The sequence below is a fragment of the Podarcis cretensis genome, assembly GCF_951804945.1.
Source record: "Podarcis cretensis genome assembly, chromosome: 2".
NCBI lineage: Eukaryota > Metazoa > Chordata > Lepidosauria > Squamata > Lacertidae > Podarcis > Podarcis cretensis.
Window position 1 is genome coordinate 30,893,020 of NC_137171.1, and position 25,636 is coordinate 30,918,655.

General features: G+C 49.1%; 2 protein-coding genes across 3 annotated transcripts in view; one reads left to right on the forward strand and one right to left on the reverse strand.

The window, feature by feature from the left end:
- The window catches only part of CANT1 (calcium activated nucleotidase 1), a 164,040-nt gene that overhangs the window by 102,667 nt on the left and 35,737 nt on the right, over positions 1–25,636 (forward strand). The window lies entirely within an intron of this gene.
- ENGASE (endo-beta-N-acetylglucosaminidase) lies at positions 832–17,368 on the reverse strand. Of its 2 annotated transcripts, none has more exons than XM_079965426.1 (15): positions 17,112–17,368; positions 14,182–14,258; positions 13,896–14,097; positions 11,824–11,972; positions 10,879–11,033; positions 9,719–9,867; positions 8,689–8,854; positions 8,289–8,392; positions 7,947–8,055; positions 6,103–6,347; positions 4,779–4,921; positions 4,493–4,598; positions 4,046–4,160; positions 2,159–3,404; positions 832–1,776 (listed from the first exon to the last, which is right to left on the reverse strand). In XM_079965426.1, exons 1-14 carry the CDS (start codon positions 17,228–17,230, stop codon positions 2,967–2,969), a joined length of 2,277 nt encoding a protein of 758 aa, XP_079821552.1. In that variant the 5' UTR covers positions 17,231–17,368; the 3' UTR covers positions 832–1,776; positions 2,159–2,966. The 2 variants fall into 2 exon arrangements, with proteins under 2 accessions (XP_079821552.1, XP_079821551.1); XM_079965425.1 differs by having other exon boundaries at positions 6,103–6,350.

A 25,636-nucleotide genomic window follows, 5' to 3' on the forward strand; every position in this document is an offset into this window, starting at 1 on the left:
TCCCCTGCTATAAAGCCTAAGTTTCCTAACCCAGTGCAGAGTGCAGCAACACCCCCAGAGCTTGTCTATCACTGCATATGACAGGTTCTTTCTGAAGCAAGTATTGGCAAAGTTGCAAAGGTACTGGACTAGATCTGTTCAGGATTCTGGAATGGGAATAACCTGGTTATCTTTAATTCATCTTGGGAGCTAAGGGCTCAGGGACTGCCCGCTCTATCTTGCAAAGTCCTGAAGACACCAGCAGCAGCCGCCAAGCATAAAGCTCTGCTGCCATCCTGTGGACTTTGTTGATCACTGCCATGTCCCCTTTTTCAGGCTCAGGCCAAGGCCCTGTCCACACTATCACATTTCTGTTTAATATGTCTTTTGCCTCTGCACACAACCCATTCTCTCCTTGGTTTATGGTGCACCTGAATGCAATGTGGAAATCTCCAATTAATCACAGTCCAAACTCAAACTAGAGTTACCAGCTTCAGGAAAAGCTAGGATCGTAATACCAACTTTGTATGATGAAGCCTGTAACCACTGAAGCCAATAACCACTGTTTACTATGTCACCCAGCTTGAAAGGGGAAACTAGTTAACTGGAGACTTCTCTGTATTGATTACATTAAGGGAGGAGAAATGGATTTGCTCATATATTTTTAAAAAGCTATTATCATGTGAATGTTCTTGCCGAACCATAGGAGTGCTAGCCCACTTTTGTCTTCCCTCAATTTGAATTCAGAATGTCTCAAACAAAACATTGAGTGGTTTTTGTTTGACGTTCTGATGGGTATGCTTGTTCTAACTACTACCTCAATTGTATCTAGTAAAAGAGAAAGAGAAGACGAGACATTTATTGTGAATTTATTAGTAGCTCAAAAAAAAGTAGGGAAATAGTGGAAGTTATAAATAGCTCGGACTCTTTAAGATATAGTAAAATAAACTTTAGAATAGAGCAAGAATTTGGTGTGCAAATAAACACAGTGATTGCCCAATATGTCAGTTATGGTTGATTAGCCTTAAGATTTTGGTATTGTAATTATAGAAATATACATATTCAAAACTCTCTGCATTCCTTTTTCCCTTATGTCATCCATTTAAGACCTTATGAAAATGCACACATCTCCATCCCTATAGTGCTAAAAAAAAAAAGGCTATTCCAACTTCCCTCTTAAATTTCTGGAGTTTAGCACCTTGCCTTGAACAGGGAGCTATTCCACTATATAAATCACTTGCTGTCTCAATGAAGGCACTTCCGGCGCGAGACAGTAACTATATTGTATTTCAATGTTAGGGCTCAAAATTGCACAAGGACAGAGTTCATTAAAAGTTGCAACATGCTACTAAAAGCATTCCTTTAAAGAAATTTTGAAAAATAAATAAATAACCGTGTTGCGAATTGTTGTGCGTCACTATGCAGTTTAAGGGTATCAGCATATCCAGAGCTCCTAATGCAAAAAAGTAATGAAGCACACATTTTATCATTTCATAAGACACAGGAGGTAAAAAGTGTCAATGTAAATCACCAGTCACAAACATATTTTGTAGAAAAGCAGTTCATCTGCCAGACCCGTTTTCACTTGCATGTCTTCCTTAGTCATATAAACTCTATTCAAGCAGAGCAATTTTTTCAAAAAAAAATATCAGTCTGAAGGAGCGGGCAGAAATTCACCAGGTACTAGAACACTTCAGAATTCCCCCATGTGTACTTTTTCCACCCTTAAGGGCTACTCTTTTTGAAGCTATTCATCCAAAATACGTTCCTGTGGCTTCAGTTTTCTTAGGTAAGTGCCTGATAAAAGGTAAAGGTAAAGGTACCCCTGCCCGTACGGGCCAGTCTTGACAGACTCTGGGGTTGTGCGCCCATCTCACTTAAGAGGCCAGGGGCCAGCGCTGTCCGGAGACACTTCCGGGTCACGTGGGCAGCGTGACATCGCTGCTCTGGCCAGAGGCAGAGCCGCACACGGAAACGCCGTTTACCTTCCCGCTGGTAAGCGGTCCCTATTTATCTGCTTGCACCCGGAGGTGCTTTCGAACTGCTAGGTTGGCAGGCGCTGGGACCGAGCAGCGGGAGCGCACCCCGCCGCAGGGATTCGAACCGCCGACCTTTCGATCGGCAAGTCCTAGGCGCTGAGGCTTTAACCCACAGCGCCACCTGGGTCCCTCATAAGTGCCTGATACATTGTCATAATTAAAGTTTCCTTATAAATAAGAAATGTAGAATAGATTGAAGGGGTGGGGATGTATGTTATCATGAATTTTCTCAGGGCAAAAGAAATTTAGAGATTTGATTGCATTCAAAAGCTACAGTCTCCCAGTTAGGTTTTGCTGAAAATGTGTTGGTGATGAGAACTAGCAGCTTTATCCAGGGCCGTGCAAAGCTGGTAACAGACCCAGGCCAGATGGGAAATGAAGGCCCCATTTCAATAATCTTTTCCAATGGGTCCCCCCTTTGCCTCTAACAGGGGAACTTGAAAGTAGGCCCCTCAAAGTCATAGGCTCATGCCAGCTAGGCCACTCACCCTGCCTCTGCCCTGGCTTTATCAGTTTATGTCAATGATAAAATATGCACATTACTTCAGCATCAAAAAAGCTGCAATTCGAGTAGTTTCAGCCCACGTGATAGGTAACTATTGGTACAGGTTTTTAAAATTGATGTTTTCAGAGTTTAATGTGACTTAATAAGCCTGTTCTGTAGCCCATATCACAAATACAGTGTGGAATTGTTTTGTTGGGGTGTACCTCCCTGAAATATTTTGTTGTTGTTGTTGTTCTAGTGCATGATAACTATTCCTCTAAAGTGGTTTCCCCAATGAAAAGTTATCTTTGGATACTGAATTATCTGTGGTTGGGCTTCTGATGCCCGAGCACGCGAGTGCCAGTGCCTTCAATAAAAAGCCTTCTTCCCTCTTTAGAAAGGGCCTAATACCACAAGATCTGGGAAGCGGAGAAGGGCATTGTCCACTAGGATCCAAATGTAAATCAACTGGATGAGGTTCCTTCAGGCGCTGGGCCAGGACTGGGTAGCTTTGGATCAGAGTACACAAAGACCAGTTTCCCCCACAATGCAGCGTCTACCTGGAACCCATCGTCGGGCACCGGCTCCACAAGGAACTCCAAGCGGCAGGAAGACTCAGAAAGGGCGCCAGGCACGGTCAGCTCAGTCACCCGGTACTGGGGGGCATACGCCACCCCGATTGGGACCAGGCGAGGTTCGGGACCACTGCCGCACGAGCCCCTGCGGTAGTGAACGCGGAAGCAGGTGGCCTTGCTGGGAGGATAGGTCCAGCGCAAAGTGAGACTGAGGGAGAGCTCTCCAGCTGAAAGTCGATGCCAACGGATATGGACAACTTCTAAAGGCGACACTGGGATGGCAGCATCAGCGGATGGCAGCGGGCGCAAAGCAGTGGCATCCAGCACCTGTGAAGGAACACGCACAGGACGGACATAAAAACAGGTATGGGGCCCCCAAAGAAACAGGAGTGCGATGAAGGGAAATGGGTGCAGAGAGGCCTCTCCCACCTTATAAAAACCAGGCTGAATTGGGGCCACCAAGAATGCCAAGGACAAGGCAACCATCTGCCCTGGGATCAGGGGTAGCAAGAAGTTCTGGCCTGATCTTAGTATTTCTTTGATTGCAAGGCCAGAACTGGTAAGAAAGAAACTGAGTCATCAAGACCACCTGGCCTGCAGTGGCAAAGCCTTGCAGCTGCAAAGGATAGATGTTGAGTATGTGAATCCGCAAGGGAGGGAGGAGGAGAGCTCGCCAGGCTCTAGAGAAACTTGGTTAAGAGAGTAGAAGGTGACAACTTTCAAAAACAGGAGGACGTTTGCATTGCCTTCAGGCAGCCCCTGTGGGCATGGGGTAACAGTTTCCCCATCCCTGTTTTATGTCATAGCACCTTACTTAAAGAACCAGGGACAAAGACCTTCCTCCTTTCGGGCTTAGCAGGGCTGCGAGAGGCCCACAGAGAACACAGCGCTTCATGGGGAAGCCGGCTGACCCACCCCTCTCTCCATTTTCACGAGGCTTCCTATCCTAGCCTCCACCGCTTACTCACCCAGATCCTGCCTAGGCGGCATGCAAAGGGCACCTCATTCCGGCCAGACTGGCGACGCGACACGGTCACTGAAAGTTGGTCCAGGAAGCAGTTCTGGAGCTCCAGCTCATAGCATCTGTTGAGGGGAACAGAGAGAGAGAGAGAGAGAGAGAGAATGTAAGCTGCCGGAGTCCTGTCAGTTTGCAGGGCACTGCAAAGCCCATCCCACACTGCCTGCAGCTCTTTGGTTCCCAAGCCCCAACACCGTCCCTGCCCGGCTCCATTATTATTTCATGCAGAGCCGTCAAAGATGGTTTACAAACCCAGAGAGTTTACAAACTACAATCCGACAAGAGGGGAAAGGCTGCCAGGCCACCACTAAAATGGTCAGTTCAAGGAGAAAGAAAGAAACAAAACAAACAAGCAAAACCCCAAGAGTCATGCATTCTGTCAATTCCTTCTACTCACCGACTTTGCCAGTCATGTTCCCCACGCAGTCCTGTCCCCCTGAGCAGCTGAGCAAGGTAATGGGGAGGTGTGGGGAGCAGGGAGGGTTTGTGCTTCCTTGGTTCTCCTGGGGGTGGGGGGGGAGAAGAGAGCAATGAGGGAGAGGCAGCGGACAGAACAGGGATCAGTCAATATCTGGAGCTATCGTTCACCCGGCCTCTGCTGCCCCACAGAGGGGGATCCACAAGCCCCATTCCTCTGGGCAGTCAGAGTGAGAGCCCCCAAAGCAGGCCTGGCGTTTCCTCACCCGACTCGCTGCTGGAGAAACAGGAACTTGACTGCCGCGTGGTGAACACCGGTGCAAAGCTCACGCCTTGGGAAGAGGCCTCGTGTTTATAAATTATGACCAGGAACAGCCGGGGGGGTGCTGGCACCTGGAAGGAAAACAACCTGGTAACCCCCGCCCCCAAAAGCCCCAGACAGACAGGAAGAGAGACAGAGAGAGGACACAGTCACGGCCAACTCTGGGCACTAGGCAGCCGCCACCTGCAAAAGGAAGGGGTTTAGGCATGCAAGGTGCAAAGGCTTCATTCTCACAGACACGCAGGAACACTGAGGATGGTAAGGGCGGATGCACAAAGGAGTTTGAGCCTTCCCACATCACTGAGCTCATGGCTGGGCCCTGAAGATTCCAGGTCAGCCGCACTTTCTCAAACCCCCTTCTTTCCATGATGAAACAGCCCATGAAAACTCCTCTATCCCAGATGACAACATCCTGACTGTCTCAAACATTGTATTCCCTCCAAATCTGCTCCTTGCTTGGGGGAACCCAGCTCAGCCTCACCACCACCAACCCCCAACTTAGCCAAATGCTTGTCAGGATCCCTGCAGAGGCAGACAGGCAGTCACAGTCTCTAACTTTGCTCCACCTTTGAGAAGCAGCTCCCAGGAAAGCGGAACGTGGTCAGTGCTGGGACAGTGATGCGGCGTGACAGGGGAGAGACCTTTACAGTAGGTCTCCGTAAAGGCTTCTTAGTGGAAGCAAAGGCTGTGTAGCAGTTTCCCTGGATTAAGAAGAGAATGTGGGGAAAGCACTCAAGTTGAGAAAACAGTTAAGAGGGCAGGGGTTGGGCTGAATGATCCGCATCGCACACGCAGCCGCATGTCCACGATTCATGCCAACTGGGTACATGCAAGCCTGTTTTGCACACAGGTGCAGGCAACTGTGTTCATTACAGTGGTACCTCGGGTTAAGTACTTAATTCGTTCCAGAGATCCGTTCTTAACATGAAACTGTTCTTAACCTGAAGCATCACTTTAGCTAATGGGGCCTCCCGCTGCTGCCGCGCTGCAGAGCACAATTTCTGTTCTCATCCTGAAGCAAAGTTCTTAACCCGAGGTACTATTTCTGGGTTATCGGAGTCTATAACCTGAAGCATATGTAACCTGAAGCGTATGTAACCCGAGGTACCACTGTATATGGTCTGCAGGCTCTGCTCTCCTCTCCTCTGCCTGCTACCAGCTTTTTAAGGAAGTCCCTTTGCAAGAGCAGCACACACACACACACACACCCCAATATGACTCCCACATCCAATAAAAAAAACCCTGCAGCCATCTCAACCGTTGCTCACCTGGCTGTGACGTCATCTTCATTGGACGGGATGGTCCCTTCCAGCAGCAGGGAGCTGCCCCCACACCAGGCATCCTGCAGGCAGCAGCGTGTTCTCAGTCGGCCCCCATTGGGCATCCAGAACTCAGCGTACACTGGCTGGACCTCCTGAGCACTCAGGTGGTACCAGGGCTCCATCCTACTCTCCTGGAAAACCTCAGCGTACAGTGGCTGGACCTCCTGAGCACTCAGGTGCTCCATCCTACTCTCCTGAAAAAGAGAAAAAGAGCCACTGGGGATTCAGCCTGGGCATGGCAACAAAACTGCCTTCCACCTTGAACGGGATTATTCTTGTGTTCCCTTAAGTCTCCAAAGCATACCTTTCCAACATGCCCAGGGAAAATGTATCTAGAAGCTAGCATTACAGGTCAACGAAATCTTGCGTTCCACTGCTTCGTGCAAATTCCCATCTGGAAGCATGGGGCCTCTTACACTATTAGGAGTCTTCCTGGGCCAACTGGGAAGATAAGCCTCTTAAATACCTAATTAGCGAGCTGATTCTTTCCTTTGAAATAGTTCGGGACTTTCTTCCTGGTCGGCAAGCACTTAGGGGAGGGGGAGCGTGCTTTGGAAATGCTACACTTTTGCTATACTAGCCTGTCTTGTGAAAGGATCAGAAGCTGAAATTCCATACTTTCTTGGCTTGCTTCCAAGGGGGTGTGCAAAGGAGTATGCTGTAAAATGGGGAGTTTCCCCGACACACTGAAGCCCTGAGAAAAGCAGAGCTGAGATTGGCTGGAAGCCCCCAAAGTGGCGACGTCTTGCTTGATGCATGGCCCTTGAGGGAAGCGCTCTGCTAAGGTTTCATCGTGGCTCTCAATAGCTCCAATTAACCTCTGAAGGCGTGAGTACGTTAAAATCGAATGCCGCTGTTGATTCTTAAAAGGGTAACCAAATCAAATCACCCCCAAACAAAAATGCAGTGCAAGGATGCCGTTAACCACATAAAACACAGTCCACGTTGCTTCTGTAGAAAGCTGCCTTATTCTGTATCAAGCCCTCTATGACTGGCAGCCCATATTCCAGGGTCTCGGGCAGAGTTTGCCCCCTTCACCCCCAATAACAAACATGCTTCTCAAAGACTGGCAGGGAGGAAAGTGACCAGGAGTTCAAGCGGAGGAAAGAGTGGCAGGTTCTAAAAAGATCACATACACCTGCTTACCGTTTCGCCCTGCTTACAGCTGCCAATCATACCACCACCCCATCAGACACTGCTTTGAAGCAGAGGCTGGGGAATAGAAACACTATTTGGCTGCAGAAGGACTCATTCAAGTAGAAAGAGAGCCGACCTTGGCTGGAAAGAAAACAGGAGGGCAGAGAAGCCCAGGGAGGAAAAGACCAGACCAGGTTTAAAAGGCTTTGAGGGCAGCCGGGCGTGGGTGGGGAATTCAGCTTGGAAACAAGTCACAGACTCAGCTGGCCAGCAAGAGGTGGAGGAAGCTATAGAGTTGTGCTCCTCATTCTCTTCAATTCAGGCTCCAGTGTTTTCCTGTGGGTGGAAAGGGACTTGAAGCTCAAGAGCCTTCCTGCAGAGCCCTCGACAGGAAAGACTGTGGGGAAATTAACTCTGAAAGAGTGTCCCCAAAGGTTAAGAATCTGAGGCCTCTAGTCGCTGACACTTCAGGCAGATCAGCTGGGCTGGGGATACAGCCCGGTGAGCTATCCAGAAGGCCTTACTGGGTCTCCAGTCTGTATAGATCACATGCAGCAAGTTGTCGTTTCAAAGCAGAGGCTGGCGAGTCAGGCTGCAAAGGCTTAAAAGAGGCAGTTGTGCTTCTTCTGCCCAAAACTGCTCGATACTCTTACCTGCCCGTTGTGGAAGTGCCTCTTCCCCATCCCCAGGGAGAAAGAGGTGCTGAAGGGGAGAGAGCCAATGCTGTGAGTGGGCAGCAGATCGGAGAGCAGGGCCCAGAATCTGCAAACAAGCAAGTGAGAAAGGAGTCGCACTGAGAAGTCTTCCACGCCACTGTGCAAACCCCAAAGGAAACTTGGGTCAATGCTGCACTGTTGTGGGGGCTTGTCAGAAAGACCCTCCCATAATAGGCCACAGGGGGCCGGACAATCCGAGGCAGTCAGGCAAAGTGAAGCCAAGCCAGGCAGGCCCCTCCCCTCCCAAAGCCCCTCCATCTCCATCCTGCTGGAACTTACTTGTCCTCGTTGTTCAGAAAGTCGGTCGGGCCTAAGGTCTCATATACCCAGCCAGGTGCAAAAATGGCCACCGAGAGGCCCTGCTCCCGAATCATGCGCAGGGACTGCGGGGACACAAGGAACGCCAAGTCACCATTTCCTCTTGTGGGGGGGCGGCTCTGGAGTGTGGGCAGCCAAGGGGTGCTGGGAGGGTGGCAACTGCCCTGCCCCCTCCCTCTGTAACAGGGGAGCCAACCTATCCAGGGCAACAGCGGAGGCTGGGTCTTAAAAGGCTTCACTCCGCCCACCCCAAGGCAACCACGACTGCCCTCTCCAGCTCTCAGTCACTGTGGGAAGTTCCAGCCTGGAACTGTGAGCCACAAGGGCAGCAAGCCTCCCACAAGCCCCAAAGCCTGCCTACCTTGTTTGTGTCAAAGCCGCTGCTCACCACAACCCCGCGGCCGAACACGTCCACGCCCACGTAGATGTCCGCCCGGCGGTCGTCGGCCATCTCTCGCGTACGCAGCAGGTGCTCCTCCGTCCAGTTGTAGTTGGTGAAGAAACCGTCACAGGCATCAAAGTAAACCCTGCATGGGCACGAGGAACGGAGGAACGTCTGGGATAGCTCAGATGGAAGAGTGCAAGGCTCTTAATCTCAGGGTTGTGGGTTCAAGCCCCACGTTGGGCAAAAGGTTCCTGCATTGCGGGGGGCTGGACTCAATGACCCTCGTGGTCCCTTCCAACTCATTCTAGGACCATGAAGAGGGTCCCTTCGTGGCGTCCAGGAGGGGAAGAAGAGGGAAACTTGTGGCCCTTGGTTTTTGCTGGTCTGTAGCTTCCATCATCCCTGTGCCCACTGGCAATGCTGGCTGGGGCCCGATGGGAGTTGGAGACCTGGAGATTCCCCATCTCTGCCACAGCACTAGAGACAAACCCCAAAAGGATACAGTCCCCTGAGTCAAGTTTGGTCTTCCAGCTAGCTGGGGTTTAGCAGGCATGGTGTTTCCCTTGCTCAGCAATGCCGGTCGATCTCTTGCATCTTACCACTCGCTGAGGCCCATGCTTGGTTTTCTCGTTCTCTGTTACAGTGTACTAGCGTGGTGTGTTTCTCAAACTTGGGTCCCCCGCAGTTGTTGGGCTACAACTCCCATCATCCCTGACCACTTGTCCTGTTAGGTAGGGATGATGGGAGTTGTAGTTGCAAGAACAGTTGGGGACCCACATTTGGGAAACACTGCACTAGTGCATTGCAGCTCTCAGTTACAGTAGATCTTGGCTATTTCGCACCACACCTGAGCTCCCCTCGGCAGGCGAAGTGTATCAGGGAGATGCTGTAGGGCAGGGGGCAGAGGCTCCGTGGGGCTACCCTCAGGTTTGGATACGCTGCCCTTCTTCCTCTGGTCCCCAGGGCAAGACCCACTGCCTGTAGAACAGGGAGGGGTGTCACTCACCGGTTCTTCTCGTTCAGCTCGTTCTGCCACTTGAGCTCCCCGTTCTGCAGGACACTGTCATACCACACCACCTGCCCTCCCGGCACAGCTCTGTGCACCTGGGTCGTCAGATAGCGCAAGAAGTGGACCAAGTTACGCGCTGCCGACACCTGCCATGAAAGAACTGCATCAATCAGCCAGTGCGACAGGTCCTTGGGAGGCCGTTGGTCCATCATTCAGCATGCCAAGTGATGTTATATGCATGCTGCCCAAAGCCAGGGAGACTGACACACCTCAGTTTGGGAAATATATATTTTCCAGGGGACAGGCAGCTGGGTGCCAGCAGATACACAGAATTCATCAGAGGCCCAGAGTGGGGATGGAAAAGAAAGGATGGGAAAGAAGTGTTGGAGGAGAGGCCCCCGGAAATTTATGAAAGGGACAGGGGAGGAGAAATGACAATGCAAGGAAGGTAAGAAGAGAACTGGAGAGAGGAAAGAGGTTTGGGGGCAACTCTTAGGGGTGAGCCAGTAAGGGACTAGCATGGACAGGTAAAGGGAATCACTGTGCTATAAGTAATTTGGAGAACAGGCAGCAGGGCTGGGCAATATAGAATCCAAAACCAGTTTGAAGTCCATATTGCGATATCAGTTTCGTAATTTTTGACCTGGCGATACATCATGAATCATGATGTGTATGCTATACGAAAATCACAATGTGGGGGGAAACTATGAAGCCAGCCAATGGCTATGCATAGCTCCATCCTTATTCCAGACATCATAATATATCAGTATATCATGATGTTCAGTGGGTGAAATATCACGGGGTTGAAAACTAGGTATCGCCCAGCCCTAGCAGGCAGGCATAAAAATAGGAAAGGGGTTCTGCGACGTAAAGGGGGTTTTCAAGCCCTAGGGGTAAGGGGCCTACCCAGCCAGTCTCTGAAGGTAAGAGGCCACCTGGGGTTCTGAGGATCCTAGGGACCTAAAGGAAGAAATTCTGACGTGGGGATACATATCACAGCTGCATTGTGATACTGAGCATATCCCTAGGTATCGCTCCTGCTCCCCCTGAGGAATGCCAGGGACTTTAAGGAACACACATACGGCCTGTGTATGGATGAACCCTAACTCCCCTCCTAGGCCAAGGTTGGCAGGGGAGGGGAAATGTTGCTTGCTTACACTCAGAGAGTTCTCAATGTTGACCAGCCAACCATCAAAACGATAGAACTGCGCAATCGCAGCCAGCTGATCAGCCACGGCGCGGTACGCTTCCTCGCTTGCCAAGAAGGACTCACACATCTTTGCACCGTCTCCCCACTCTGTGATGAAGGTCCCTACAGGTACAGAAGGAAACACAGGGAAGAAATGGAACAGCTCATCTCCTAGCCCATCCAAAAACTCTGTGCATCAGGAGAACCACAGTATCCTGGAGCTGGAAGGGTCCCGTGGGTCATCTAGCCCAACCCGCTGCAACGCAAGAATTCTGCCCGCAGCCATCCCTGGGTGGGCGCGAACCACCAACCTTCTGGTTAACAGCCAAGCGCAGTGAGCCACTGCACCACAGGAAGGCAGGTGGGTTAAGAGCTGAGCCTTCCCTCCGGGGGGAAAGAGGAATACCCAAAATGCAAGCAATGTCAGAGGAGTCGGCAATTGCCTGTGCCTTGAAGCACGGCTATAAAGAGTGGAACAGCAACAGCAGCTGTTTGCAGAAACTCCCTGCATCTCCCAGAAAGCAGGGTGCTGTGGGAGATTAGCAGGAATGGAGGCTGTGGGTGGCCCCAGACTTTCAACAGCAGAGAACCTACGGCCCTGCAGAAGTTGTGGGACTCCTCCCATCAGCCCTAGCAAGCATGGCCAACGTTTCAGGGATAATGGGAGCTGGAATCCAGCAACAACATCTGCAGGGCCACAAGTTATCCCCCCCCCCCCGATAAGTGGCAGCATGCGTCAAGAATGCAACTGATAGGAGGAAAGAAGTACCACCCACTGCAACTCCTGCTTCTTGCAACTCAGCAAAGGAGTGGAGTAAGGGAAGGACGACTTAAGAGAGTGAGGCCCTCCCTCCCACAGGCCCCAAACACTATGTGTATCATATGCTCTAGAGGATGGCCCAGCGAAGATCACCTAGCATGAGGACTCCATTGCGGTGAGCAGCATTAGTCCAGACCACAGGTGGGATGGTAACGTTGTGATGACTGAAGTAAACAAATATGTCAATGTAGCACCAGTGGTAGAACACAAAGGGGTCATCCACCGATGCGCCTTGGATGAACCTGCCAGAAGTAAGAGGAGAGAGTGAGAGAGAGCGCATTATACCCAACAGGGTACAATTAGACTCAGCATGGCAGACCTCATACAAAGTAGGTATGAATCATATTTCAGGTCCTATAATCTTGCTCAGAGGAACTAAACCAGTCCAGGCTGTTGCGATTTCCTGAAGCTAGGGTGGGCCCAGCCACCACCCTCCCTCAAGAGAATCCAACAAGAAGTTCCCCTGGTTGCTTGCAGAAACCAGATTTACTTCCCTGATCTCTTTCCCTGCTCTTAATTTTGCACGTTCTTAACCCACTGTAACTGGAGTGCAGGAAGGACTGAAAACACCACCCTGGTGAATGACCTCTGGCAGGAACTGGACCTAGGTAATATGACTGAACCTCTTAGTGACAGCGATATCCTTCTATGCTACGGCCGCGATCAGGATTGGTGGTGCTGCCTTTGTGGAAGAGGTTTTCCCAGTCCAAAGCACCCCTATATAAACATACTGCCAATGTTAAGACATAGTTTGGGTCTGTGAACCAAGAAGCTAGCAGCTGAAATCTCATCTCACCTCTTCTTCTACTCTGCATGCACCACCTTCAATGTAGTGGTAATAATAAAGGTCATACATGGCCAATGTAGGGATCAATGAGCTAATGCAGTAGTTTCCAAACTTATTTCCCCCCTGGATCACTTGAAAATATCTGAGGGTCTTGGTGGACCACTTAAATTGAATTTTCTGCCTGTTGTAACAATTGTAATGCACTGTGCTAGGTGCTAAATGATTTTTAATTGTATTTTTACAGACCATCTGCAGACCACCTGAATGAAGTTTGGGGACCCAGTTCAGGGGGCATTCAGTGCTAATCCTACTCAGAGCAGGACTAACTCTGTACGTGGGGCCACCCCCATCGTTCAGCCCGGACACTGAGATCCAGCACCGAGGGCCTTCTGGGGTTCCCTCATTGCGAGAAGTAAGGTTACAGGGAACCAGGCAGAGGGCCTTCTCGGTAGTGGCTCATGCCCTGTGGAACGCCCTCCCAGCAGATGTCAAGGCAATAAACAACTATTTTACTTTTAAAAGACAACTGAAGGCAGTCCTCTTTAGGGAAGTTTTTAATATTTAATGCTGTTTTGTTTTTAACACTTGATTGGAAGCCGCCCAGAGTGGCTGGGGAAACTCAGCCAGATGGGCGGGGTATAAATAATAAATTATTATTATTATTATTATTATTATTATTATTATTATTATTATTATATTACTAGCACTTACAGACCTTGACATAGCTTTGGTCACAAATCCCAGTGATCAAATTCAGAGACTTCTGGTGGGGGGTTTCTGAGCATTAGCAAGGAGGCATGAGGCCTTGTTGCCAAATTCATAGGATGAGCTACACAAATAAGCAAGGGCCTTGCAGATGCAATCAGTTTCTAGCAGTTGCTGCTTTGCCCATGTTGTTTTTAGTGCCTCTAAGGAGCTGGCTAATCCCATACGTCAATATTCAGCATCAGTTGTTTTAAGACCAAAGACACCACCCTCTGGTACTGTTGTCTTTTTGCACCAATACGCTCCCCTATCGCAATGTCCACAGAGCATAGACTTCATCGCGTCCCCCAGCATGGGATACTGATATCCAGGCTGACATTCTCTGCAAAATAACATTTTAAAGCTTGTTTTAAACATAATTAACGGGGGGGGAGGGCGCATTTATTTCAATGGGTTTACTCTGAGTAGGAGTATGTGAAACATTTTAAACATCCAAAGTGTGATTTATAACTAATATTGGTACAAGTTAATCACCCTTCAGATCTATGTGGCTGCAACCAAGGCACACTCAGCCAAGACCAGATTGAGCCAATTCTGGTTAGTTTGGCAATAAGAGAATTATTGTTTCTGAATCTGGAAGCTCTCCCGTTTCAGCATCTGCCCCAGTTCCAACCTGTCTTCCAGGTAACCTCCCTTCATATCGTGGCACACCAGTGTGCGGGGCCTACGGCTGTTGAAAGGAGGCTCGTGTTTGGCCAGAGGCTCTGTGGACACGTTGAAAGCATCGTCACTTGTGGGCTTCCAGGAGAGCAGCTCTTCCAAGCCAGAGAGGTAGAAGCTGATTGGCTCAGTGGTCTTTGTGTCATACTGCCTAGCTGGGAGGAATAAAGGCAGACTGTGAATACCTACAAACGCAGAGTGGTGATAATCATGGCTCTTCGCCCAACACCAAGTCTTACCAGGGAGAGGACTGGGGGCGAAATTGACCACCCGGTGGAGAACGGATGTTCTTTGGCTCTCCATATCCAACTGCAAGCTGAAAATAAGAAAAAAGGAATCAGGGGAAAAACAACAATCCTATTTGGGAACCCTCTATTCTGTGCCCCTTCCCCTGCCATCCAAAAAGCCCACTGTGATGAGGAAGGACTTCTTAAAAGTAGACAGGCATACATATTTATTTACATACATTTACAGATACATTTTAAAAAGGAACAAATAATGTATGCTTGGCTGCTACAAAAAAATTTTTAAATCCATACAAAAAGTACACATAAAACCAAACACAAAAAGTCCAGGAATTCAAAGCAGCAAATTAAAACAAGTCTAACAAAGTCATAGAATCATAGAATCATAGAGTTGGAAGAGACCACAAGGGCCATCGAGTCCAACCCCCTGCCAAGCAGGAAAACACCATCAGAGCACTCCTGACATATGGTTGTCAAGCCTCTGCTTAAAGACCTCCAAAGAAGGAGACTCCACCACACTCCTTGGCAGCAAATTCCACTGTCAAACAGCTCTTACTGTCAGGAAGTTCTTCCTAATGTTTAGGTGGAATCTTCTTTCTTGTAGTTTGGAACCATTGCTCCGTGTCCGCTTCTCTGGAGCAGCAGAAAACAACCTTTCTCCCTCCTCTATGTGACATCCTTTTATATATTTGAACATGGCTATCATATCACCCCTTAACCTCCTCTTCTCCAGGCTAAACATGCCCAGCTCCCTTAGCCGTTCTTCATAAGGCATCGTTTCCAGGCCTTTGACCATTTTGGTTGCCCTCCTCTGGACACGTTCCAGTTTGTCAGTGTCCTTCTTGAACTGTAATGTAAGTCATGTTTCATTTGTTGTTGGGACCCTCCTGGTCATTTCAACCGAAAAGGAAATAAAAGTATTCTGTGCCTACTGTATAGGCCTCAGACTGCAACTCCACCATCCCCAGCTATGACAGTTGGGGTCCATCATCTGGAGTTACCCAACCCTGCCCTGGCAGCTTCAGGTTTCCTTTTGTAGCCCAAGGACTGGCCACAATCCACAGGAGGAACACTGGCCAACCAGCACTCCAGCTGGTGTTTCTGCACAGGCCCAGCCTCACCACCACCCTGCCCTACCCCATCCAGGTTAGCTGCAAGGATGCTGGCATCCAGGACGGCCACTCCGTCCCACTACTCCAGCCATTACAGACACCTGTGGCCATGCATGCCCAGCAGGGAGGAATTGGAAACATAAGCACTGATCTGCTGGGCATTTGTGGCACCTAAGGAACATGGGGGGGGGGGCGGCACCAGACTGCAAAGTTCTAACAAACAAAAGGTGAGAGATACAAGTTGATTATGCAAGCCTAATGTCTGCCCAGCCCTGATCATTTAACCATTTTGAAGGGCTGGTAGCCACCCCATTTGTGGCTTTGAAAAGTTGAGAGCTGCAGGCTTCTCTTCTTTCAGAGCCTGGAAGTTTTCAAAGCCACCCCCTTGAACAAAACATCACTTAAAAAATGGGATGGCCACCAGCTCTTCAAAATAGTTAAAAGATCAGGGCTGGGCAGAAGAGGTTTACCCAAGTGAAAAAAGCCCAATGATAAGTTTGTTGCCATCAAAAGGAGACAAGAGAAGTATTGACATAGCGATACCCCAACCAGCAGTTGGCTAGGAAATGCAGCTCTTTGTCACTATGCAGGGCTGCAGCATCAAACCTATTTCCAGACCTGGGATATTATGGCTGCAATCCTATACGGACTAACTTGGGAGCAAGTCCCATAAATTCAAGGAGACTTTATGAGTGATGCAAGCACACACACACAGAGAGAGAGAGATTCTCCAGTTCATTTTCCTGGTTGATCTACTTTGAATGAGTCAGTTTGGAGGCGGCAGCTCTGATATTCCCAGTGCTGGAGGGCAAGGCATTGCTGGTACAACTGCAGCATCCTGCCAAACAAGTGCTCCTTCCCTACCATATCAGATCCCAGGTTCCTATGAAGACTGTGAGCTAAGCCCTGCTGGATCAGCTCAATGCCCCATCAAGTCCATCCTCCTGTTCTCAGATGCTCACAGGGAACCTGCAAGCACAAGCCTGAGCAGAACTGCTCTTCCCAGCAATGGACAATTCAGAGGCATACTGTCTCCAACAGCCTTCCTGGGCAATCCAATCAGATGGGCTAGGTACAAATAATTTTTTTTTAAAATATTTTTATTCCTGGCTAGCAGCCACTGACAGCCTTTTCCTCCATAAACTTGCAGTTCAATTAAGAACAAGGTGAGCTACTGTCCGGCCTAGAACTGAGCTTCTGCAGCGCTAGGAAACTTAGGGAACTTCCCAATGACAATGTTTTGAGGAAAACATGCAGGACAGGCTGGGCTCGCCACCACCTTCCCGAGGCTGGACAGCTTTCGCCTGCATTGCACCCAAGTTTATCACCTTCCAGGACCGCTTTGCATTCCCAGCCACAAGCTGCCCACCAACAATAACAGCAAGAGCATCTTCACCAGGGTGGGGAGCCTTCAAGCTTGTGGGTAGTTGTTGGGTTTAAGTTTCGGGTTTTTTTACTAGAACCCCCAAGCCTCCCCTCACCACCGAAGAAGCCCCGTCCCTTCTTGCACGGGCTGCAAGTTCTCTTCCAGAAGAGGCTGGGACTCGGAGGGGAGCGCACGGGCCTGTAGTGCAGCCCAGGCTCCTGCTTCTCGCCATGGTCAGCCGGGAGCCTCTCTGACAGAAGTCCGGCTTGGGGGCGGGGGGGGGGCGACAGAGGCCCTCCTGGCTTTTGCTCGGAAAGGGAGGCGGCTGCCTGCGCGCCTGAAGCGGGGAAGCAGAGGCTCCGGCGGTTGCCCCCCTTTGCAAAGAGGCAGCCTCCCCCCCAGCAAGCCCTGCCCCTCGCGGCGACGGCTCCCAGGACGCGCCTTACCCCAGCCCGGGCCTGAAGCGCCCCTTGGCCGGCCTCGGCTCCTCTGGACCTCCATGGCTCTCGTCGTCGGCTCGCTTGGCTCCTCTCCTCCCTCCTCCGTCCTGCTCCCTTCCCTCCATCTCCCTCTCTGTCTCTCTCTCTCTCTCTCTCCTTGAGCCTTCCTCCTACGTCCCCCGTCACATGGAGGCAGAGGGCGGCCGGGATCCGGCCAATCCCCGCAGCAGTTCCAGCCGCTGCAACTCCCTGCCACCAGGCGCCCGGGCAGCCCCGGCATCGGGCGGGCAGCCCCGTCTGTGGAGCGGGAGGAGGCAGCGCATCCGCGGGGGGAGAGAGGCAGCCAGGGTCGCCGGCGGCGCCTGGGCTTCCTCGGCCCGCTCTGGTAAAGAAAGTCAACGGAAGTGCTTCTCGGGGCTGGTGCTTCCCACCCACCCGCTAGAAGCCACGCCTTTGGCGCGAAAGTTCCCTTGAGTCTGGCTGTGGAGTGTGAAGAGTCGGAAAGGGGAACGCGCTCTGCACATTCTCAGAGGCGCTCTCTTCCAATTCGCAAAAGATTTTCAGGGACTGAAGGGAGACGGTGAGAGAGCCAGTGGTTTCAGCCTAACTCTCTGCTTCCAGACTTTCCATCCAGGTGTGCTTCCTACAGTTCAATAGATAAATTGACCACAAACTTCCCACCCTTTCCTCGAACACCGAGCCAGCAGGTCTCGCTCATGGTCCGTCCGCGACAGGTAGCCGAACCTCGTTCCTTCACCGTTGCTTTTACAGGTCATCTGATCCATGCATTGTTGTTTTTCGCGACAGTTAACTGAAGAAAATAGTGTAATCCCAGAAGCTCAAAACAGCAGGATCAACTTTATATACATCCATGCACAGGGATACACCCTATACATCCCCCCTTGCTAGATTTAGCAGGGTGTTGGATTCCTGCACCCTCCTCAACCCCTTGGCATCCACCACCACCCAGTGGCGTAGCGTGGGGGGTACAGGGGGGGCCGGCCGCACCGGGCGCAACTTCTGGGGTTAGGGCAAATCCACAGGTTAGGGGGCGCAAATCCACCGGTTAGGGGGCGCAAATTACTTGCCTTGCCCCGGGTGCTGACAACCCACGCTATGCCACTGCCACCACCTCAAAATCTGGTTTTGTAGGTTCCTTGAAAGAAGTCAAATATGTGGAAAACAAAAACAACCATAAGGCAGAATCTCCCTGCTAGTTGGCAGGCAAAAACAGCAATGTGTCAGGAGCCAAAACAATATACAGTACATTGGACAGGGGAGAATTAAATTACCTGCAAGTTATACTGTGGCAGTTTGCTTACCCAGAAATATCCTATTAGGAGACTACTTGGTTATAGCTGGGGCAACCCAGCCAGATGGGTGGGGCATTGCTGTTATTGTAATAATAATAGAAGCAAATGTGGTGTGATTTTGGGAGTGGAGGTACACAACTGAAATGCTTTTTCTTCTAAAATGCGGAACATGGGAAAGTGAAAGAAAGATATTTATTTGCTATCACATTGTGAAAGTGATGGACAGCAGCAGCATGCAAGGCCAAGGAGTTTGGGGGAGGGGGCTCTGGGTGCCCTGTGGTTGGACTGTTATTCACTGTTACAGTGGTACCTCAAGTTAAGAACTTAATTCATTCTGGAGGTCCGTTCTTAACCTGAAACTGTTCTTAACCTGAGGTACCACTTTAGATAATGGTGCCTCCCACTGCTGCCGCGCGATTTCTGTTGTCGTCCTGTAGCAAAGTTCTTAACCCGAGGTACTATTTATGGGTTAGCAGAGTCTGTAACCTGAAGCGTCTGTAACCTGAGGTACCACTGTATTACCTCACTCCTGACTGTGTCATTCTAACATTCTGTACCTAACACTGTTGATTTCAGTGTCGGTTTATCCAAGGAACTGTCTTCTGCATATAGTACTGCCATTCTATTGTCATTCCATTCTGAACACTATCATTCAGATTTAATTCTTCTCCAGATAGGGTTCCCCCCCCCCCAGGCTGGGAATTGTCATTTCACAGTTATTTCCACCTTTGAAGACAATCATTCCATTGTTCTTATTTGGACACTGTCCTCCCCCGCCCCCGCTTTGAGGACTGTCATTCTGTTCTGAGCAATTAATCTCATCGTCCACCCTTATGACCCTAAAGCTGTTTTGTTCCGTAAAGGCCCTTATTTTTGTGTGTGTGTGTTTCTTCTTGTACCTCCTAGCACCTTTATACCCCTTCTAGTTTTCACATTTCCCTTTTATGCTCAGATGTCGGTCCCTTTAATAATTCTCCTGCTTCCCCTTTTAGTACAGGATGGTGAAACCTTTTCAAAAGTACTGCAATGTACTTTCAAAGAGTCCTTAACAAACACATCCTCATTTACCCTAGAAATGGTGGGGAGGTCACCCTGTAAGCCAACTTAAAGGGGCTTGGCAGAGCCCCTGCTTTCCTACCTAAAATATTCCAGCAGTTTAGCAGCTGCCACAATTTTCTGAATTACGGTAACTGGTGCTGGAAGTCTCCTGGAGGGGAGAGATCTGACTGAGATGCCTGAGCCACTGTTCTCCTATCTGCCCTCCCAACTCTGCTGCTCACTGCCTTTCTGTAGCATCATTCATGCAACTAAATCTCAAGACTCTATGCCTCCTTTAGTCATGTATTATTTTCTTTCTTTTTGACACTTCAGATGGTCCTTAACATATCTCATTCTTGTCTGCCACCTTGTGAGGCCTATGCTGGTAAAGGCAGCCTCACAAGTATTAGGACAGGACAGAACATTCCAGCAGTGGTTTAGCATGGGTTGACAGCACCTGGAGCCATGCAGAAGGGGTGAGTGGAAGGGAGGGAAACAGATGGAGTACACATGTGCATTCATCCGCCTAATGGACCCAGGAGATTGCAGCCATGGAGATAAGAAAAGAAAAGTCATTCCGTTGTCTGGAGAGGTCACTTCCTGGTTCGCATGGAAATGCCGTTTTCAACGCAGTCCAGTGGCAGAAGCATTGTAGCACAAGATGTTGAAACTTTGTGCCCCTAACAATTTTACACCCAGGGCAACTGCCCCATGCTATGCTACCGCATTGCAGTCAACTTAATTTTAAAAGTATGCTATTTTGATTAAGACTTGTACATTTATAGCATCTACATTTATAGCAGCTACTTTCTCACTTGCTATAGAACTGCATTCCCCAACTAGAGGTCCTCAGGATGCATTAGACTACAACTCCCATCCGCCCCAGCCAGCATGTGATGATGGGAGCTTTCATCTGAAGCATCTGGAGGCCTCCAGGGTGGTCAAGGCTCCTGTTCTAAGACACCAGTTCTAGGAAATCACAGTTACCGGTAATCCAGTCAAAAGATCTCCCTCTGTCTTCCTAGCAGAGGCACAGTATAGACTTCAAAAAGTGTTGCAACTTGGCTCCAGCTGAAAATTGAGGGACTTGATAAGTAAAAAATATAGGTTCTTTGTTGACAGGAACTTGCTTATGAAACTTACACAACAGCCTAACCTCTGTACTTCTGGAGATTAGGCTTTGAGAAACACAAGATGAAACATCTTACTCCACAAAGGAAGGAAGGATGGAAGACTGAAAGACGCAAAGAAAGAAAGAAAGAAAGAGAATTGCCTTATTTGTGTATAAGATTTCTTATCTGCCCTTCACCATAAGGTACCAGGGCAGGCTACAGCGATATGCAGTTATAAAAACAGATGAAACTATTACCAGCATAAAACCGTTCCAGGTTGAGCAGAACAATATCAATTCAATTCAGCAAAAAAGGTGGGTCCTACAGAACAGAACACCTTAGTGGTTCAAAGGCAAGGGTAAAGAAGCACATCTTAAGCACCCACTGAAAGCTGTATCGTTAGATGCCAGGTGTACGTCTGTGAGGAGGGAGTTCCACAGTTTGGGGGCTGCTACAGAACTCCCTCTCCGCCATTCCCTGCATTTCAGAGGGGGGTGGGACTACCAAGGGAGCTGCTTCTGCAGATCCTAATGTCCAAGAAGGCCACCCAGACAGAGTCAAATATTCAGACTGACAAATAGATGTGCCTTTCTCACCTAACTTTCCCACTCCCTGGGTCTTACACCTCTTGTTTGGCTTCATTCCCCATTGCTCAACTGTTGATTCAGATAGCTTTCTGTCATTGGTTTCAGTTCCTGCTTGGGCAATGCTTGTATTTGTTTCGCCAAATAGCAAAGTCTGGTTTTCCCAGTAGCGATGTGTGGAAGTGAGAGCTGGACCATAAAGAAGGCTGATCGCTGAAAAATTGATGCTTTTGAATTATGGTGCTGGAGGAGACTCAGGAAGATCAAACCTATCCATTCTTAAGGAAATCAGCCCTGAGTGTTCACTGGAAGGACAGATCCTGAAGCTGAGGCTCCAATACTTTGGCCACCTCATGAGAAGACTCCCTGGAAAAGACCCGGAAGCTGGGAAAGTTTGAGGGCACAAGGAGAAGAGGACGAGATGGTTGGAAAGTGTTCTCGAAGCTACTAACATGAGTTTGACCAAGCTGCAGGAGGCAGTGGAAGGCAAGAGTGCCTGGTGTGCTCTGGTCCATGGGGTCTGGTCCATGGAGTCGCAAAGAGTCGGACACGACTAAACGACTAAACAACAACAAACCCTGTAGATGGCCTACCTTCTTTGCCCTGTGAGCTTATGCTTTGAAGGGCCATGGCTAGTTTCCATGCAAAAGATGCCAGGTCCACTCCTCTGCATCTCCTAGTGGAAAGGTGAGAGGTCCTGGTCTGAAACCGCAGAGAACTGCTGCTAGTCAGTGTAGGCAAAGGTCTGACCCAGTCCAAGGCAGCTTCCCTCTGTATAGGAGAACTTAGGGCTGCTTCCTTCTCTCTGACAGGTCCTCTCCAAAAGACTCTCCTCATGTCAACATTTAGAACTGGGTTGGTGCAAACTGATCTCAGACCCTGACTTGTTCCTCTACAACTAACAACCCGAGCATGGTCCCTTTCCCAGAAAATGGATCCTTTCTTCTCCTGAATTCTACCTTAAAGCATATTCAGCAGGTTGCAAAGAGGATCGCTACACCTCCTTCAATGTGTCCCAATGAGAGTTACAGGACACCCCTTCTTGGCCCTCCATCCCTTTGGCCCTTTACCTCTTGGTTGCTGATTTTGCCAGTTACAGACAGAGGCTTCTCAACTGCTGCCACCGCAACACCTCCTCACCTCAATGCCACCCATGGCTAATGCCACTTTAATAAAACATGTGGGCAGAGGGGAGGGTTGGAGGGAGGAGCCAGCTGCACAGCTCTTGTTCTTTCCAAACCTTAAACCTTAAACTCCGTGCCTCGCTTTACCTCCACCTGCCACAGGGACAGAAGCTAGTTTAGAACAAGAGAGCATCTCCAGTCTGCTAATGTGATTTGTCTATGTAAAGCTTGTATGCAAGCTTCTTTGTGAAGTTGCTTCTCTCATAGGCTATGATTTTTGAGCCTTGCTATATCCTGAGCCTCCCCTAGTTTCTGTTCATTGCACTATGCCATGGATGCAAGCTCAGTCCTGTCGTTGGAAGCTGGCTGCAGAGCAAGGAGCCCTGACGCTCAGTCAACGCTCTGGGCTTGTCCTAGTCCCCAGGTTGAGATCGCAGCAAGCAAAAGAGAGTGATTAACCGAGAAGGGTGTTACGGTGCCCCATGGAACCGCTGTCCATGAGGCATAATATAAGCCTTGTCATGCGCTAAAATGCTCACTTCATAACTCAGCCATTTGGGGGCTAGCCTGTGGAGAGCTGTGGCTGATGCTCTCCTGCACCACACAACACCTGGTCAGTAGGGTGTAGTTCCTACCTGCTCCTTCAGCAGAGAAAGTGCACAGATACCTTAACCCTGGCTCTTCCTTATTGCCAACCCTAGCAGGCACCGCTTGAGCCTGTTTTTCCTCAGATCCCCACGTAACTCCCTGGAACATGGACTGATGGTGCCATGTAAAACTACAGATTTTGCTCATGGGAAATGAGTCAGGGCAGTCGTGTTTGCACGATTTGGGAGCTGCCCCAGACAGAAATTGGGGAGCAACTGCTACAAAGAAAGTGATGTTATGTTCATCAACACTTTGCATGTAATCACTACGGCTGCCCGACGTCTGGAGCTGGGAAGGAGTTATTAAAAGACTTAAGTAAAGCTGAGAAGATTCCTCTTCTTGACACGCAGTTTATAGTTACTGTCTTTCTATGGGCTGCAGATGCCTCTGGGCTGGTTCTTTCAGAAGCAAACGACTGTATTTTCTTACAATTGCTTCCCAGGAGGCCACTCAAGACAACTGAAGTTTTTATCATTATGCAGCCTGCTTGGGCTATGATTAGTTCCATCAGCTTAGGCATGTTTTTCCCATACCACCAGAACTGGTTGGATCTGGGGAAGTAATAACATTGATGTCACCAAATGCAGTTGAATATAGGACTCGTCATCCAATAAAATCATGCCATCCTTTTCCTGAAAACTCTTCTTGCAGGCAAATATTGCACAAGTGACTGTACAAATGCTACTCAAAACTACCAAGCTACTCAGGCTGTTGTTGTTTTTTAAGGGATACAGTATTAAGTTCTGGGTAGCTTGTGCACTCTCCCTTCTCTTAGTGACAGAATGTTCCAGGCAGATTTAAAGAGTAACCTGACTTTTTGGACAGAAAAAGTACAGAATATATATCGTGGAATTATCTTTAGTACTGACATTATGAAGATACATGAGTGCATCGGTCTGAGACCCGTGTCCTGAAAACCTGTGTACAGTCCAATCTATGCCACAGATACATTTCTGGTCTTGACTCATATGTGGCTTTGCTCTTTCAGCCATTGTTTCCCATAATTAAAATGTAAATAATGGTGACTTCACATGATACATCTCAAGATCTCATTGTGAGAACAAGCCCAATAAATAGCGCAAGGAAGTTCTGTAGAAATGACTGTAGTAGTTCAGGCCTAACCAGCTCTCTCAACCTAGGAGGAAAAATGGTTTCGTCCCTTTTCTTTTGTAATGTTTCTGACAAATGTTTATTCCGTCACCTCCCTTAGGAGAGTTTAGAACAGTACTGGCTGGGGCTGATAGGAGCTGTAGTCCAAAACATCTGGAGGGCACCAGCTTCATGAAGGGTAATTTAGGAAGAATTTGGAGTGGGAGGGGAACAGACCTTGGAGCCAGATGTTCATTCGGTCTCTGGAGGCCTCAAACTTTTCTCCTTGGAAACCTCTGGATTCTACATTCTGGTGTCTTCTACCCCTAGGCTGTGGTAGACAATGGTCATCTATTCTGGGGAGTATATGTTTGTGTCCTGTGGGTGGGAGAGGCCCCTGTGGCATCCATGCCATAACTGTGTGTTTACTATTGATGTTTCCCATGCATGGCTAATGTGAAGGCAACATCAGCAAGTGACATGGTGATTGGTGGGTGCTTTTGTGGCCATGTTTTGTTTCCAGAGCTACAACTGAAGATGCTGTTGCTGTAAGTACACTGATGCCCCTTTCAAGACCTCTGCAGAGGGATAGCAGGAGGCATGTTGTCCAAGGCAGGGCCAGAAGTACTGTCCTGCCTTGTGCCTTTTCAACACATGCAATGTACAGTGGTACCTCTGGTTACAAACTTAATTCGTTCCAGAAGTCCGTTTTTAACCTGAAACCATTCTTAACCTGAGGTACCACTTTAGCTAGTGGGGCCTTCCGCTGCTGCGCGTTTTCTGTTCTCATCCTGAGGTAAAGTTCTGAACCCGAGGTACTACTTCTGGGTTAGTGGAGTCTGTAACCCGAGGTGTTTGTAAGCCGGGGTACCACTGTATATCTGAATAAGATCTGAAAGAGACTTGGGTTACACTAGCAGTCTTCCCAGCACATCTTTGGCATTGTGGGGGACAAAGGATTTGCTTGGTAGAGAAGGAAGGCAGTATATGGTCCAGATCAGGAAACCAGCAGATTTTTTTTTATTTTTTAAAAGTAGAGCGTTTAAGCCATGGGTAGGCAAACTAGGGGGGCCGGATCCGGACAACCGCCTTCTAAATCCGGCTTGCGGACAGTCCAGGAATCAGCATGTTTTTACATGAGTAGAATGTGTCCTTTTATTTAAAATGCATCTCTGGGTTATTTGTGGGGCCTTCCTGCTGTTTTTACATGACTAGAATGTGTCTTTCTATTTAAAATGCATCTCTGGGTTATTTGTAGGGCATAGGAATTTGTTCATTTTTCTTCCCAAAATATAGTCCGGCCCCCCACAATGTCTGAGGGACAGTGGACTGGCCTCCTGCTGAAAAAGTTTGCTGACCCCTGCTTTACGTGATAGGGAGCAAAGCACCCAGTTTAAAATAACAAAAAGAGATACATGAAAAGCAAGGGCCTCAAACAGAACAGCAAGCATTTGCTGGTCCATTTGTAGCATTGCGCATTTGGAGGGCAAAAGTGCTGCAAGAAGACATCCAGTGAAAAGCCCTGGGCAATGCTAGTAACTTCTGGCAAAGGTAACATCATTTGCAACAAGATAAATTGGAAAAGCCTGGAGCAATTTGAGGTGTATCCAAGCATCTTTCCAA